This window comes from Falco peregrinus, chromosome 6 (genome assembly GCF_023634155.1).
Source record: "Falco peregrinus isolate bFalPer1 chromosome 6, bFalPer1.pri, whole genome shotgun sequence".
Lineage (NCBI taxonomy): Eukaryota > Metazoa > Chordata > Aves > Falconiformes > Falconidae > Falco > Falco peregrinus.
Genome location: NC_073726.1, coordinates 43,726,913 through 43,744,139, shown reverse-complemented (window position 1 = coordinate 43,744,139; position 17,227 = coordinate 43,726,913). Strand labels below are relative to the sequence as shown.

General features: G+C 38.4%; 1 protein-coding gene across 1 annotated transcript in view; it reads left to right on the top strand.

The window, feature by feature from the left end:
• Positions 1 to 17,227, top strand: part of CNTN1 (contactin 1) — a 244,612-nt gene that overhangs the window by 176,317 nt on the left and 51,068 nt on the right. Inside the window, exons 14-16 of the mRNA XM_055809008.1 lie at positions 374 to 501; positions 3,116 to 3,291; positions 15,990 to 16,110. Coding sequence (XP_055664983.1) covers positions 374 to 501; positions 3,116 to 3,291; positions 15,990 to 16,110 — 425 coding nt within the window. The remainder of the gene's footprint in view (positions 1 to 373; positions 502 to 3,115; positions 3,292 to 15,989; positions 16,111 to 17,227) is intronic.

The following is a 17,227-nucleotide window of genomic DNA, read 5'->3' as shown; positions in this document are numbered from 1 at the left end:
TCAGGAAAACAGTATGCCAAAATGTTACTAGCAGTGCGGATCCAAATAGCTAGTAGGATATCCAACTTCAACCAGTCCATTTGGTGCTGTTCACATTTCAGAATTGCATGTATCACAAAACTGTAAGAAAAATATTGGAATGACTACAAGTGAATGAAAGTACATTCTCTTGCTCCAGCAGTGTGAGGCATCTAATCATGTATTTAAGTATTTTTTACTGTAGTAGTGGTTATAAATGTGGTAGGTAGATGCGAGCTTCCAAGAGATGTTTGTGGTTTGTTCTTTCACTTGCTACAATTCTACTGAAAGTATTGCTTTCTAATATAAAACCTAATTTCTTTCATGTTGGGTTTTTTTTTTGCACTTTCAATAGCATACGTATCTGGGATGATGGAAGCCTGGAAATTATCAATATCACAAAACTAGATGAAGGTCGCTACACCTGTTTTGCAGAAAATAACCGAGGAAAAGCTAATAGCACTGGTGTTCTGGAAATGACAGGTAAACCTCTAAATTGCATTCGTTGGTTTCAGGTAGAATCCCTTAATTCAGAAACACTTATTTTTGCTCCAGCATTGCACTACTTTTGCAAGGTATTTTATGTCTTTTCTTTCTAATTTATTTGTTCATTAAACAGTGAATTGATGCTTTTAAAGCATATTGCTCAGTAGAAACCTGGTATATTTGCACCAGTTCTGAGGCTGTATCTCAATTTTCAGGGTTGATTTTTCCATAAGAGATTATTAAGTCTGGCCCATTAATTTGACACATTTTAATGCATTTATTCAATTTGGTAGCTTAGTGCTCAGGCTAACATGTGATTCTGGGGCCATGACTTAAACAGAGAAACTCTTACCAACCTTTAGTTTTTCTTTTTTTTTCTTTCTTTTTTTTTTTCCTTTTTTTTTTTTTAATTGGTGTAAGCAAGTTTGAGAGAGCATTGCACTTAAAGAAACGTGCATTAAATTTGCGAGATAGGGTCATATAGGCATATGATTGTACTACTAAATTCCCTTCCTTTATGGGCATTAGTATTTATTTGTTGAGTACTGATAGCCTTAATTGCGTATTTTAAATCTGATGTCAAATAAATAAATAGTTGTAGAATACAAACAGGAAAGATGACATTCATGAACAGCTGTGTGTATCAATTATCAGTGATAGTAGAAGAGTCATTTATCAAATACATTTTTTAATCTGTTCCAGAAATCATGCTGGATGTGACAGCTCAATGCCACAATATTGATGTACTAATGTAAGAATTAATCTGTATCATCAGATGATATGAAAGCATTTTTCTAGCTGATTTATAACAAATTCATTTTACCAAATGAATTGTAAGACTTTATTTTGATCAATCAGATTTTTTCAATGTTCGCAGTTAATTTTTATCATCTGCAGTTTCATATGTCTTAATATTACCCTCAGGCATTTAATTATTTTGAAAGATTATGTAAATAAATATCACGTCCCTTAACAGTTATATCTTCTAAAATCAGGAAGAATATTTGCATACTAAATTTGCACAGCGAAACACTTATAAACTAGGTATAAAGAATTTTAAATTTTTGGAGAATTCTGCTCTAATTCGTCTAAAAAGCAGAACCAAAAGACTAAGACATCTCCCTTGCACCACAGAAGGGTCAGCTGACATATTTCAAAATTATTTTCACATTATGGACAATGATGAGGGTTGACAAAGAATGCTTTGAAAATGGTATTCCCAAGCATTTTGTGTGGCCCATAAAACTTCTCAGACATTGTGCATGACTACAGGAGATTAGAAAGTTAAATGTGAAGTTGACAGGCACTGCAAAGTCTGATGGTTTTTCCCACACGATTGTTTGTTCACTGCCCCTGGACCATTCTTCTTCAGCAACTTCTCAGACTGGTAGAGTACTTTATGTAAACATTTAGAAAATCACCGATGGTAGAACCAAATGCTGAACATACAGGCACAATGCTAGAATGGAGCAGGTATCCAAAGCATGTGTCCACAGCAAAGACTTGAGAGATCAGATGTTAACAGCTTGCTCCAATATACTATGAGATGCTCCATTCTGCAAAAGCCAGTAGTTGTGCCATCCTCATAGTCTCAGTATAAAGCAAATTTGGGATTACTAGAGTAGTATCTGGGGGAAGGTTTCTCTCCAAGGCAGACTGACAAGTAATATTTGGTATATTGAGGATTTTTTGTTGTCCTGTATATGGTGGAGTATAGTGTGCTCCTTGGAGAATGCTCAAACTTAACTAGTAGCAATAGCTCTTTTTTTATGGCAATCGTCTTCCAGGTTTTGGTACCCTAGTCCCACTTTCGTATTGTTGGGAAAGACGTTATATGTCATGGCATAAGGAAGATACTCTGTGGCTTTTTGTTTTATGATAACAATTGAAAGAAAAAGGAACAGGTCTGGGTAATCCAGTGAGTCCCTTCCAGAACAATGTTGCTAATTTGTCATATGAGTTTGATGCATGTACCAAGAGCTCTAGCAATTATCATGAGACCTCTGCCTTTTTTTACTTTTCTGTAATAATGAGAGACATTACTGGGGGATATACAGCTTTCTTCCTTTTGTTGCATTATTTTCTCTTCCTTTCCACGTGTAGCTATTTGCATAGTTTGTTACGCATACATTATATTGTTTCTCAGTAAATAAATTAAGATCTCAATCTCTGCAGTAGTCTAATGGAAATCTGACTCAGCCTGACAACTGAGTAGAACTTACCATTCGTTAAAGAGACAGGTTTGAAAGCATAAGAAATATAACTAAAACAAGAAATGCAACACGTCACATAGTATTCATCATCTGTCTCCTCTCTTCCTGAGATACAGTCAATGAATAAAAATAGCTTTAAATAGTCAATAATTTGATTTATAGACTGAATCAGCCATTTTCAAAAGACAGCTAACTAGAAGTTAGGCATTTCAGTTTTAAAAGGTTTCCTTCGTTCTCTTTGGTTTGGTCCTTTGAAATGTAGCTGCATGAATAACATGGAAACTAGAGTTTGAGGGAATGGTTTAATGTATAATCAAACAGTTATTTCGTAAGCTGAGCTTACGTTTGGATAAACATTTATTTATTGGAATTTTCCATGTTTGCCATTAACTTCACAGAAGCTACAAGGATTACTTTAGCTCCGTTGAATGTTGATGTCACCGTTGGAGAGAATGCTACCATGCAATGCATTGCATCCCACGATCCCACATTAGACCTGACATTTATTTGGTCTCTAAATGGCTTTGTAATAGATTTCGAGAAAGAGCATGAACATTATGAAAGGAATGTTATGGTAAGATACTATAGATCCTTATTTAATACATGAAAGCCTAGTTTTCTTTGTTTTGAATAGCTGTATTTTCTGTTTTATATTTTCTATTGTGTTGATTCAGGTCTAGAAAGAAGCAGTAGGCTAAGAACATAAAACAAAATTATGATTTAGACCCCTTACAGACATGTAGACACTTGCAGGTAGATACCTGAAATCAGGTATCTAAATCGACGTAAGTATTTTGGTACCTCAGTTAAATCCCACTCTGATTAAGAGTGAATATGGCTGGTAAGTAGATAGTTTGATTGTAAACAGGGTGCATATCCTCTCAAAAAAGTGTGCACATGCATTCACTTTTACTTACCCATGTTTTTCTCATCAACATTTCTGGAATTTGGCACAAGACCAGGCCAGATGGTGGGTAGGAGTCTAACAATCTGTAAACACTGAGCAAGAAAAGTTTGTGTGAAGGCTAAACAAGTTAATACAAAGACACTCCTTTTGGCACATAGAAAGAGGAATCATAGATCTTTCCTGTTTGCTTGTATGGTTATATTTTTACAGTCTTCTATCAGGCTTATTCAAAACTAATACCTCGATTAGAAATCCCTGCTTGTTGCGTCTAATCACACACTGATTTACCTAACACTCCCACCATTCTGTATGTATGATTTATTCTGTTGTTTTGGCTTTAAATGGTTCAAACCTCCTCAAATTTAAATACCCTTCTTTTGTGCTCCCAAGAGGAACTGCAGATGTGGAGAGAAAAGGTTGCTAATCCTACCTGTAATGTCCAGGAACACCAGAGGACATGTTCAGTTTCAGCCCCATGTTCAAAATGATGTACCATGTAGGACTCCTGCAGAGTCTTTCTCCTAGGCTGGCAATATTATTTGATTTTCCATGGACCTAGAGATTCTTTTTCTCTCTTTTTCAAAACCTGTTTATCTCCATGTGAGCAGATGTTTCAAACATAACTATTTCAGTCTGATTAGGAGCAAACCAGTCTTTTTGAGGGGTCAGAGTTGCCTCAGCCTGCTCATTTGCTGAGTTGTAAACATCCCTAAGAAGTCACACTACTCCCAGTGAAAAAACAAGTCTTTGACCAACAAACCAGTAGAAATATGCTAAGATCAGCTGAAAAATATTGAAACCCAAAGGCATAAAGCCCTTTCTGCAATAAATCTCCCAAAAGTCTTATGTCCAAACTCGGTAGTGGGGTATTAAGCAGTTTGTCATGTATTTTGTGTTGCCTCAGGAATTACAAAATATGTAGGTCTTGACTAGTACACTGGCATCTTTCAAGACATTTCCTGCATGTGGCTATTAAGCCACACTTTTGATAGGTTTGTATTTGCTCTTCCATACTAATCAGTGCATAGGAGTACCTTGAAAGAGTTGAATTGCCTCCTAATGGCATGGGTTTGTCCTTAAAGGGTGGAATGAGTCTAAGTATCAGTCAAAATAAGAGCTTAAAGATTAAAGCCCCATTGTATGTATTCCTTGTAAAAGAGCAAATAAAACCACTCTGCCTTTGTCAGATTTTATTTGGTTGAATGCTTTTAGCTTCCTGACAGAAGTTACGCAAAGAAATTGTGTTCCATGAAACAGAAAATCAGGCTGAAAATTTTTATGAATCAGTGATTTTGGAGTGGAAGGCAAAAATGCCTTTACCAGAGGACTTGGTAATGCAATACCATGTAATGCAAGAAAAAGGAACCTGAACTTTCTCCATCTGTTGGTGATGTGTTGAACATAAGTTTTTATATCACTGACGCACGCTTTTGGGTTTTACTTCTAATAATGAAGATAGAAGGAAATTGGATTTTTTTTTCTTTTAGGTGAAATTAATTCTGAAATGTAATCCAAATTTTAGGGTACTTTGTAGCAAAGCACTCCAAGTGAACAAATCTAGGGCCAAATAAGGGCCACAGCAAGTGTGTAAGGTGTAATTCACTGTGAAGACTGACTTAATATCTAGGTTCCCAGCCACCTGTTTCATCTTCCAGATACCCAGTGGTCCTGGATCTCTGAACCCTAAATTTTTATTAACTCAACAATGTTTGGACACTTCAATAAAGTGCTTGATTTCAAAACCAGATTGACCTACTTTTGCTAGGCTAGCTTGGTCTCTACAGACCTTCTGTGGTCTGCGGAGAAAGAGAAAGAGGTGGTTCACTTCATGTGGGTGTTGAATCTTGTGCTGGAAGATTTCCTCATTCAATAGATTATAGAGATGGATACTCCACAGGATGCAGAAGTAGGTTAAGAGCAACTAACTTTTAATTCACTTACACAGTTAACATTAAGTAGATTAGATCCAAAGATCAATTAATTTATTTGTCAGTGTGTAACTCTATCTTCCTGAAGGGTATTTCTTGGTTTGTTATGTTCCCTTTGCAACTGATCAATACTGGTAGAAATTATTTTAGCAGGGGCGGCTTCTTGGTTTGCATTGCTAAGCCTTATTTCTGGGCTTTCAAATGCAAAGCAAGTCAGATAATCTCTGTTCCTCTTCCACGGGCAGTTCAGTCTTCCTCACCCAGGACAGAGGGGACAGTAGGATTGCATCTGAAGTCTGGAACTGTGGTTTGTTGTTACTTGGTTATTCAGCACTTAAGTAACAACAAATGCAGAATTTTTAACAAATTCAATGAATCCAACACAAAGATTTATGCAGGGTGTAATTAAGAGAAATGTGCACTTTCTGTATTTCTGTTTCATTCGTTATCATATTCTTGCACTGAAGGTTTTTCCTCTTTCTTGCGCAAGCAAAGGGATTTTCTCCTGCCTATAGCTTCCATCGCTGTGGCAGTTCTGAGTTCAAGTCACTGGGTGGCAGGTTTGCTTAGGCTTTCTCGGATGCAAAGGCCTGAGCTGTTGTGCATTTGACAGCAGAGCCCTAATTGCTGGGCTTGAAGCAGTGGAGTCCCATGATGCCACCCAAACCCTTCACAAACATAAAAGAAAAAAATATTCCATCATTAATATTAAAATTACTGATGCATGCTCTCTGAGCTATAATTTCCTGTTGATGAAGGATCCTCATCTGTCTTCCTGATAATATCACTATTAATTTATATGACAGCGCAGATCAACATGCTAAAACTTGATACAGCCACAGTATTTCAGTTCTCAAAATAATACTAATATAGTTGTCACATACACATAATGGAATGCTAATGAAATTCATGTAAATACCTGCATAAGTCGTCTTTCTTTAAATGGAAGCTTTGGTATCTCCATCATTGCTGAAGGCAAAACTAATTTGCATTACATTAATACTAAAACTCATCTATCAAAAGAACATATGTCAGTGCTGTTTTTATTTCCTGGGACAGTGATACTTAAAATGAAAAATATATATAAATTGGTTCAGCTTTATGTTTTTCCTCTGATTATTTGATTGAGGAACTGAATATTAACACATCCTTTCAAGTCCCATAGAGATATAGCACTTAAGTAATCTGGAAAACTCAAATGTCCAGTCATTTGTTATTTATGGATCTGCTTTTTGTCATGTATATTTAAAGACTGAAAAGCTTACTTTTCATGTGTATTTTCTAAAAGTATACATTATCCACATTTATTTATATTCTTTTAAGTTTATTATGAAAAATTCTTTTTAATACAGTAAGGTGTGTAATTATGGTGGTTTATACTTTTGGAGCCACACTAGTACAATTGTATGGATAGTCAGGAAGAGGAACTCCATAATTTAACTGATTCAAGTCAGAGTCAGAAACTTGTACATACACTTAGGAAGAGACCTGATATAGGCTGTAATAGTCGTAGTCATATAGACACGCATACATTTAAAATACTTTCCATGCCATCAATATTCCTGTGTTTTCTACATTGTTTTATTAGTTTTATTAGGGTTTTTTTTGTTATTTTTTATTTTCTGCATAGTTTATTAGTTTTATTAAACAATAGCAGTGAACCTGAAACCCTGACATTTTTGTCACCATTTTTCTTCAGTAAGTTAAGTTTAATTCCCATACTGTTCAGGAATCTGTCCTGCTTGCAAACAACTTTCTTTTATAAGAATTAAAAGAGGAAGTGGTGATGGAAAAATGCAGCAAGGCTGGATGATAAGTTTTATCGTAGAGACAATTCACTTGTTGCATGCTCACTTTTTCTCATATTAGCAGTGACCTTATCAAAAAAACATAAGGAACTGTATTTGGGTACCTGAGACCCTTTCACAGCTACCAAAATGCAGGCCTGTATCACCCTATCATGTTATATAGGGATCATTTAAAGTACCTTGATGAAGTGGTTTGTAAGTTCGGTTCTTGGCATCTAATGTTTTTTTCATCCTGCAGAAGATACTATCCTTGTTTTTATATCAGATAACTTCATGGCTTAATGCTGTTTTGTGATCATAATTTATCAAAAAAAAGCATCTATGGAGTCCCACTCAAGATGTTGAGCTCCCCTCTCCTCTGCAAAAACAAGAGAAAAGCCAGCAACAAACAGAATTCCAAAATTATAGGTGAAAAACTGGACTGACCAAGACTATTTATGAAAGTTGCAGCTGTTACTTTTTTTTACAGTAAACTATATTTTTTTAAACTCTGAGAATTTTAGAATTCTCTTAAAATTTTTTGCAAAAGTTGATTTCTATTGTTTGGTACTTGAGTTTTGTTATGAAATTTACATCTTGCTTTTTAAAAAGATTTTAAATAATTTTAAAAAATAATGAAAGGTAGAAAGCAATCATTCTGTTCCTATTATGAAAGGAGAAGAATCAATATGCTGATGCAGTTATTTTTCTAATGGGATTTCAGCACCTTTCACCACAAGCAGAACCTCTGGTGTTTGAAATAAGGAGTTAAGCTACTGGACCAAAAAGCTTGGTACCAGCAAGAATGAGGTCATTTTAGAAAGTGTATCATAGGACTTTATGCTTTGTTCTTTCTAATTTCCATCAAAATAGGAGTTTTAAAACTGAGAATTGGAAAATAGTTTCATTTTAACATTTAGGGATTATTTACCTTACCGCAGCTTTAATGATGGATATTTTTTTTTAATGGAATTGCTAGGCAATCTTTCCCTGGGAGTTCACAGTCCAAGAAAGTTGTCTTTACTGATGTTGGGCACTGCATAGCATCATACCCAACTGAAAAGCTCTCACAGAATGAGGAGTACTTCAAATGGTGCTGACACACCTCAGTGTCATGACTGCTACAGAGCAGGACTTTAAGACCTGCTGAATCCACAGTGACTGAAATCAAGCTTTTGCAGTGTGCTCTCCAGTTTTCATAGGTTCAGGAATGTGGCACAAAAAGCAATCAAACATATTCAGTGCAGAACTTGCAGGCTCTATTCAGCTTTGAAGTCGCTTCTGAATCCAAGTTGTCTGCACATAACTAGCTCAGGTGTCCCTGCAACCATCATACAGTTAACCTGCAGCAGTGTAAACTTCACTGTGTTCTCAAAAGCTCTTTTTTCCTTATGCAAATATTATTCCTCTTACTTTATCCCTCTCTAAAGTACAGAAAGCTTAGCAGTCTTCTAGGACCACATACATAATATTCTGGAGATGTGTGGCCAGACAGTTCCTTTGCATTAAAGTAAAAAACACATGGAAGGGCCTGTTTCTTCCCTTTAACTGTTAAACTGGTTAGTTCAGATCCCAAAATCCACACTACAGATGTCTAAAATAGGTGAGATGAATTCCAGATTGGAGACAGTGTTTCCCTAAAAGGAAGGTTCTTCAAAACTAATGATTTTGTAAACCACAGAGAATAAGTTGAACTATAAAAATCCAATTAGAGGAGCTTAATACCCGCTTGGCTTTTGTAAATCATTATAATTTGCAGTTCCTTGGCTAGACACTGTAGACAAAGATGTTCTACTGCATGCCCCTGCTTCAGCTGATTACTGAGCAGACACTTAGTTTCCTTGTATAAATCTCTCCCTACGCATTCCACAGTTTTCTTCAGCAGAAGAGATACAAAGGTTTTCATTTTAATTTTTCTTCACTGCTTTCCCTGGTAATCCTCCTTGCCGAGTATGGAGTATAGCTCCAGTTATATGACAGGAAATGAATAGAAAGTTCAGCAGGACAACTGAAAAATTGAAGAAAAATGTTTCAATAGAATAATAAAATCACAGAATCATAGAATTGTTTAGGTTTGAAAAGACCTTTAAGATCATCAAGTCTAACCGTTAACCCAGCACTGCCAAGTCCACCACTAAACCATGTCCCTAAGCACCATATCTACATGTCTTTTAAATACCTCAAGGGATGGTGACTCCACCACTTCTCTGGGCAGCCTGTTGCAGTGTTTTGACAACCCTTTCAGTGAAGATTTTTTTCCTAATATCCGAGCTAAACCTCCCTTGATGCAACTTGAGGCCATTTCCTTTGGTCCTATCACGTGTCATTTGGGAAAAAAAATCCTTTCAGACAGTTGTAGAGAGTGGTAAGGTCTCCCCTGAGCCTCCTCCTTTTCTCCAGGCTAAACAGCCCCAGTTCCCTCAGCTGCTTCTAAGACTTGTGCTCCAGACCCTTCAGCAGCCTCATTGCCCATCTCTGGACACGCTCCAGCACCTCAATGTCCTTCTTGTAGTGAGGGGCCCAAAACTGAACCCAGTATTCAAGGTGCGGCCTCACCAGTGCCAAGTACAGGGGGTCGATCACTTCCACTGTCCTGCTGGCCACACTGTTTTGGATACAAGCCAGGATGCTGTTGGCCACCTTGGCCACCATGGCACCCTGCTGGCTCATATTCAGCTGGCTGTCGGCCAGCACCCCCAGGTTGCTTTCCACCAGGCAGCTTTCCAGCTACTCTTTCCCAGGCTTGTAGCGTTGCATGGGATGTTAGTGACCTGAATGCAGGACCTGGCACTTAGACTTGTACCTCATAGAACTGGCCTCAGCCCATCAGTCCAGCCTGTCCACATCCCTCAGTAGAGTCTTCCTTCCCTCAAGCAGATCAATACTCCCACCCAACTTAGTGTCATCTGCAAACTTACTGAGGGGGCACTCAATCCCCCTCATCCGGATAATTGATAAAAAGATTAAACAGAACCAGCCCCAGTATTGAGCCCTGGAGAACATCACTTATGACCAGCCACCAACTGGATTTTACTCCATTCACCACCATTCTTTGGGCCCAGTGATCCAATCAGTTTTTACCCAGGGAAGACTGCACCCATCCAAGTCATGAGCAGCTAGTTTCTCCAGGAAAGTGCTCTGAGAAAGGGTGTCAAAGGCTTTACTAAAGTCTACGTAGACAACATGCACAGCCTTTCCTGTCATAGAAGGAGATCGGGTTAGTCAAGGTAGGAAGGTTCAGTTATACACTGACAAGAAAGAAGAGGCTGTGTGTGGATTGGAACAAAACCTGGGAGACAGAGTTGCAGTGAGCTCAGTCAGTACAGTTTTTTTTAATATATTGAGGGATCAGATGATTGTTCATGAAACGCATGGCAAACCAAATCCACTAAGTACTGGTTTGTTTTTTTTGAGAAAGATCCCCAAGACTGTCTGAAGGCACTGTCTCAGTACATTACTTTCAGTGCCTTGATGCTTTAGGGAGATGCTTTAGGCATGAGTGAGTTGGAAGTCACATGTTTTGGCTAGGTTTGGAGTAAAATTTAGAGGCAAGGGCCTAATAGTAACGTAGTAAGCATGGAATGAGATGGATGGAGTCAGTGGTTAAGAGCAAGGAGGGGAAGGAAAGCAGAAGACAGTGCTGACTGTGAAGCCAACAAGCAGTTAGGTCTGACAGAAGCCTTTGAGGGAACCTATTATTAATCCACAGTGCTATTCTGTTTAGAAGGTCAAGATATGCCAACTTCTGTGGTAGAATTAAAAAAATAGACTGCAAAATCAGTTGACTGTAACTTTATGTGCTTATGAGACTTCACAAACTACCAAAATCCATGTGCAAACCCTAGTTAGGTAGCAGAAGTCGAGAAAGCCAGGTGTGAGCACTACTCAGAGAAATGGAGTTTGCAGTATATTGTGGATTTCCATCATCAGCCGTAAAGTTGTGAGCCATAAGTAAACAAGTACCTAGGCTTTTTCTGCTGTTGGAAATGAAATAACAGGGCATATTACCACAGGGATGCTGGTACAAAGCACAGTGTCCTCAGGCATTCTCAGCAGTATGCCAAATGGAGAAGAATAATATATTTGTTGGAAATATTTCCCAGTCCACATTTCAGGGGTAGAATTAGCGCTGTACTTCCTTTACATATAAATATAGTTCACTGAAGGAAGAGATTCTTTAGTTGGAATGACTGTCATTATTATCCTTCTGGTGTTTTTTATTCACTCGTAACTTTCATGCCAGCTATGGCTTATAAAACAGTGAGATAAGGTCTCCTGTGAATAAGATTGAGACAACAGGGCTGCACTGGGCGTGTTGTCCCCATGTCGTCTCTGATATTAATGTCAGGAAAACAACTATGATCACATTTACATTAACATTCTTCAACAGCTGTTCTGCTTGTATCTACCACATAGCAGATCCTGTACTGGCAGGAACAAAACAATTCATGTGAACTCATTTAGGTTAATAATTTTAGACACAGGTAATAGAAAAAGATGTTTCAAATTATTGCTAGCTTTGGGAAAGCTGATCTCACCACCAAGAAACCCATCTCTTCCACATTACTTATCAATTCTCTTATCTTACCCTTACTGTGTATTAAACACCTCTGAAGCTCAGAGGTCTTAATTTTTGAATCTGAATTAAAAAAAAGAAGACTGTCTCCGCTTACCCAGTTCTTCTATGTCTGCCACTTTAGTTTTATTATTTAAAATGGCTTGTTAGCTTCATAATAATTTAAGTTCCTTTATTGTCTCCGAGGTCCCAACAGAAGTGGACACTGCTTTCAGTCGTAAGACCAGATTCCTGTAAATGGTATTTGATCTCACAGGGGCATGTTCTGATGGCTTTCACTAATTTAGTGCACTGGCGAAGGTGATAGTCAAAAGAGAAAAGTGAATCTCAGGAACAGGTCATACAATGCTATTTTTGACATCGCTATTAAAGCATAAATATAGGGCTCATATAGTGAAAGTCTTTGCTTGAAACTCAGTAAATAACTGAGTGGTGAACCACAGATACCCTTGGAACATCCCTGAGTACTGCTATCACTATTTCCAGTCTGTGATTCAGTTTTCTCTGAGTGAAGGCAGGCATTTTTAAACTTAGCCAAGCTGAGGTTTTTGAATGAAAAAATACAGTGCATTCATATCTAATTTGTGGACAGAATTTGCTGATGCCCTTACTCTTTATTTGCTTTGTAAGCTCTTCTTTTACCACCAGGAACTTAGGCTTTTGAGGTATGGAAATCTTCATCACCAACTGCATAAAACCTTGCTCCAGGAGAGCTTCTGAACTAACAAGATACAATATCGTATCAATGGGTTGTTGATTTTTAAATTATGTTACATTTTCCCATCCATTTTTCATCATTTAGATTTTAAGACCAAGATCCCCTAAGGGAAATGAATATTAGAGCAAGTATATGGGCACATAATTAAGAAATACAATGAAGATTTTAAATCAAAGTGCTAACACAGGAGTTAATGTGTACTAAGACTAGTAAGAATTTGGAATAATTTGTTATTGAAGAAATAGTACAATTACGAGAATTTTAAGTTTATGCAGTTTTTCTAAACCTTATTCCTTTGCTCAGCCTTTGCTTATGTTTATTTGCAGATCAAAGTGCAAGCAATGAGCAGAGATTCACAGGCAGTGTGGTTCTTTCTAGGATGACATTTATTGTTAATAAACTAAAGGTTTATACACAGCACTCAAACAGAGGACTGTTTGCCTCTTTTCTTAAAACCAAAACCAATAAGAACAAAATGGAAAAAGAACAGGAACTGAAGACTCAAGGGGTTTGAACTTTGACAGCTTCTTTGTTGTAATTTTTTGGAGGGCAGAAGAGCAGGTGGCTGCTCTCTCTGCTCCCGCAGAAGTACTGACACTCCCAGTGATTTTCCTTCATGAGAGCCATTGACAGCGTTGTTTAGCCCACTGTAGACAAATAAGGCTTACATGTGGTTAGGCAGGCAGCCAGACACTGTTCACTTATGCAGTAATCCCTAGAGATTTTCAAAAGATGCTGTTCTTGAAGGCAGTCCTCCTGGGAGTTCTCATAAATAAACTGGGGGGGCAGGGGCGGCGCTTGCACAGAAATGCCACTGTCCCGGACTCACCTCATCTCCATATTCTGTATGCACTTTGGCAAATTAAAAGCCCTGTCATATTAGTCTTGAGTGAAAAGTGTGGCAAATATATATATATGTATATGGACATGGTTTAATATTAGCTAGAAGAGAAATTATCAGAAATATATTGAGATTATTGGATTGTTTGCTGATGTAACTAATCTGCTTAATCATTGCTAACAGCATTTGTGTCACTCAGAAATGAAAAAGGTACAGTGTAACTGGCATTTCTCTCTGACCCTATGAGACAATCAAGTGTTGCTAGCCAGAATTAAGCAGTTTCTTTCATGTGTGCTTGATTCTCCTTTTATCCAATCACCAGTTTACCTCAGTAATTTCTTAAAGATGTGAGTTCTTGTGTTGGACCAAAAAACCTGGTGTTAACAGATTTCAGTTTGGGTTCAAATTTTATGCCCGCAGAATTTGAAGCTCGTATCCAAAATCCTCTATGGAGTTTGGAAAGGAAAAGAACAGTTTTATCTGGCTATTTTAATCTCCTCTAAATATAGACTCTAAACTAGCGTTCTAGTTTCAGAACATTTGGAAAAGATTTAACCTAGCTTTTTTCTCCTTCCTCTTCAATTTGGAATCATAATCTGAATGACATAGCTTTATTTCATTTCTTCAGAATGTCTAAATGCAGAGACACTAATACCTGAGATCGTATTGAAGGTATTTGTTGTTTCCTAGAACCTTCCATGATCATAGCACTAGTTCTTACACCTCAATATTTAGCAATTTCTTTTTTACGTACCGTTTTGCATCTGAATTCCTTTTGTTCCTGCCTGTGAAGGTTTCAGGGTTGCAGTGAGGTATCTGAGTGTTTGTTTTCTTAAAAAAATGTATTTTTGAACAATCTCCAGTGATTTAGAAATTCTGAAGGTTGCCCCTTTCAGTATAGGGTGGTATAAATCCATCTGTTAATCTTTTGTAACATTTTGACTTACACGAAAGCAATCGGATATATTGTGGAAAGAATGTTTGGGATTTTTTCTGAAATACCTTTAAGACTAACACGTGATTTAAGCTAGTAATCTTTTTCTGGAATAAAATGCAGATAGATAAGCAAAATATTTCAAGTGTGTTATTTTTAAACATTTATAGAAATGTCTTAACATAAAATGTGTTTTTCGTTAAGAATAGCTGTGGTGTATGCAGTGGTCTCTATTCTACTTTTTTACAGGTGCACATCTAGTTAGCCAGTGGGTTCACAGAAGTGTCATAGGACAAAAATACTTTATTCAGTTTGCCTATCTGTACAACCACAGGTAGTGGCACACGGTGAGCCTTATAGCCAGCTGAAAACATAGCTATATATTTTCCACATAGCCCAGCATTGGTGAGGAGTGTTGAGGAAGGATTAGGGTCTGTCATGACGATGGCGATCGGCACGTGAGCCTCGCTGAGTGACACATTGCTTCCCTGGCGGTCCTGCCCGCCGTTGGCCAGGGAGCAGCCGGAGCTGGCTGGGGCGATGGCGTGGCCGGCAGTGCAGAGGCCAGCGGGGCCAGAGCCCCATGTCCCTCAGAGCCCGAGGGAGGCCAGCAGGGCAGGCCTGGTGGCCCAGGGGTGGCTGGGCAGGTCAGTCATGAGGAGGCCGGGCTGCAGTCAGGCTGGGAGGTGAGCTCGCTGCTTCATCAGGCCGGTGCCAGCGTGGCCCTTGCCCAGGCTGGGCTGTGCGGGGGCAGGAGCTGCAGCACTGGTGGGGCCCGAAAGGTGACTTTTCAGCTCAACAGCAGCTCCTGCAGCAAGGAGTCGGCCATGGCTGAGGCCTCGCTGCGGTGCTGTGGCTGTTCACCCCACCCCGGGTCACCAAAGCAAGGGGCCACCCTGGGCCACGCTGTCTCAGAGCCGGCCCAGAGCCCTGGCAGCCCAGCCTCCCACCATGGGGGTTGTGGTTACTGTCATCATCCTGTCCATTGCCAACACCGCAGCGCAGAACAGGTGTGGTCTTGCCTCCGAGGTGCTGGGGCACCTGTTGAACATGATTGTTTCATTGCAGTTGCTGCATTGTACTATCTCTTTGGTACTTCTTTGTTTAGACTGTGATTGTAGCCTTTCTGCCATAGTAAGAGCCAAATGATAGTTTGCTCTGTTAGTAGCACTCCATGACATGTTATCATAGAAACATGCATAAAAAAGCAAGTAAAAATCAGAAAAAACATGCAGAAAAATCATCTGACTGCTGTTTATGAAAAAAAATTTGACGGAATTTAATGTTCAGATATGGGCTTCAAAAATAAAATTGAGATGTTTGCTTGTAAAAGAACATTTGCTAAGATATCTGTTTTTTTCATGTCTGGTAAGGAGCAGCAGCTCCTCAGAAAGCACAGGACACTTTCAACAGCTGTCATATAAATCACATGTATCTTCGAGGGTGATCTGTTCTTGAAGTAAGCACTTGCTTTTTGGAAATAGCAACCACCGTGTATCAGTTGGGAGGGATGTGTAGACCGGTATCACATAGCTGCACAAGGGTGTTTACCAGCTTTACTGAGTACTATTTTTGTGACAGATTAAATCCAATGGTGAGCTGCTCATTAAAAATGTTCAGCTGCGGCATGCAGGGAGGTACATGTGCACCGCTCAGACAATTGTGGACAACTCCTCGGCTTCAGCTGACCTTGTGGTAAGAGGTAAGGTTCTCCAGGTAAAACAGAAATGTGGCTGGTTTTCACATAGACGGAGTGTTTCTGATTGTTTGGAGTATGTTATTTCTCATCAAGAAATGACAGAAATTAAAATTTGTAGTGCATGAATATGCAAAGCCCTTGAAGTCTACTCAGGGTACTGATTCTATTGCAGACATTTAGAAGTCTAACAGAACGTGTGTTTTCCTGAAAAGCAATAAAGATAGTTTTATTATGGATATGTGCCTTGTTAAAGTAATTTTTAGGCAATTTAATTTGGTGCCCATTATTAAAAATAGATTTAAAGTATTGTTTCAATGTATCCATTGTATATAATTTTTAAGAAGCCACTTCTGTTTTCTCACAAAGCTTTACGGATTAAATTATTGTGTATAATACTAGGCCTACACCAAAAAGATTCTTAGTTTTCAAATGACAGAAACCAGGACATGTGGGGTTAAGATTTCCAGTCCGTTGTTAACTGATTCATGTCCCTTAAGTCTCAAATCACTGTGCTTTCTCAGACTGTAGTTACCCTACAGGATATGTTGCAATTCCTGGTTTCAGTAATGTGAGTTAATTCATGTCCTTTGGGCGTTTTACTCTGTTTTGTGCCTCCAGGTATAACATGTTCTGAAGTGCTAATGCTCTGTAATGCTGACAATTCAAAGCAGACATAACTTGTACTTGGAGCCACATTGCTGTCATGTTTTGCCCCACATTCCAGTTATACTATGGAGCTGTATAGCAGCTGAAGTATAGCTTGTGCCTTGATTCTGAATTTCTGTCATCTGAGAATGCTGTAGACTTGAATATTTCTCTATTTAATTTTCACTGGGTGTTAACTGCCAGTGAAATACCATCAGTTTTAGATGAAATGTCAAAGCAAATATCGTAAGTGGTGAAAGTGCAGAATACTTATTAAAAGAAAAAGGGTCTGCTCGTGTGCCTTAATATTATGTCAGCAATTCCTTTTAAAAATCAAAAGGAAGATGATGTGCCTTATCAAGCTTCTGATTCTCCTTCCAACCCAGTAATTATAATTAAAATCATTGCTCTGAGGTTATATTGTAGAAGATATTAGCATTAATTCTATGCTCGACATTTGGGTTTTAATACACTG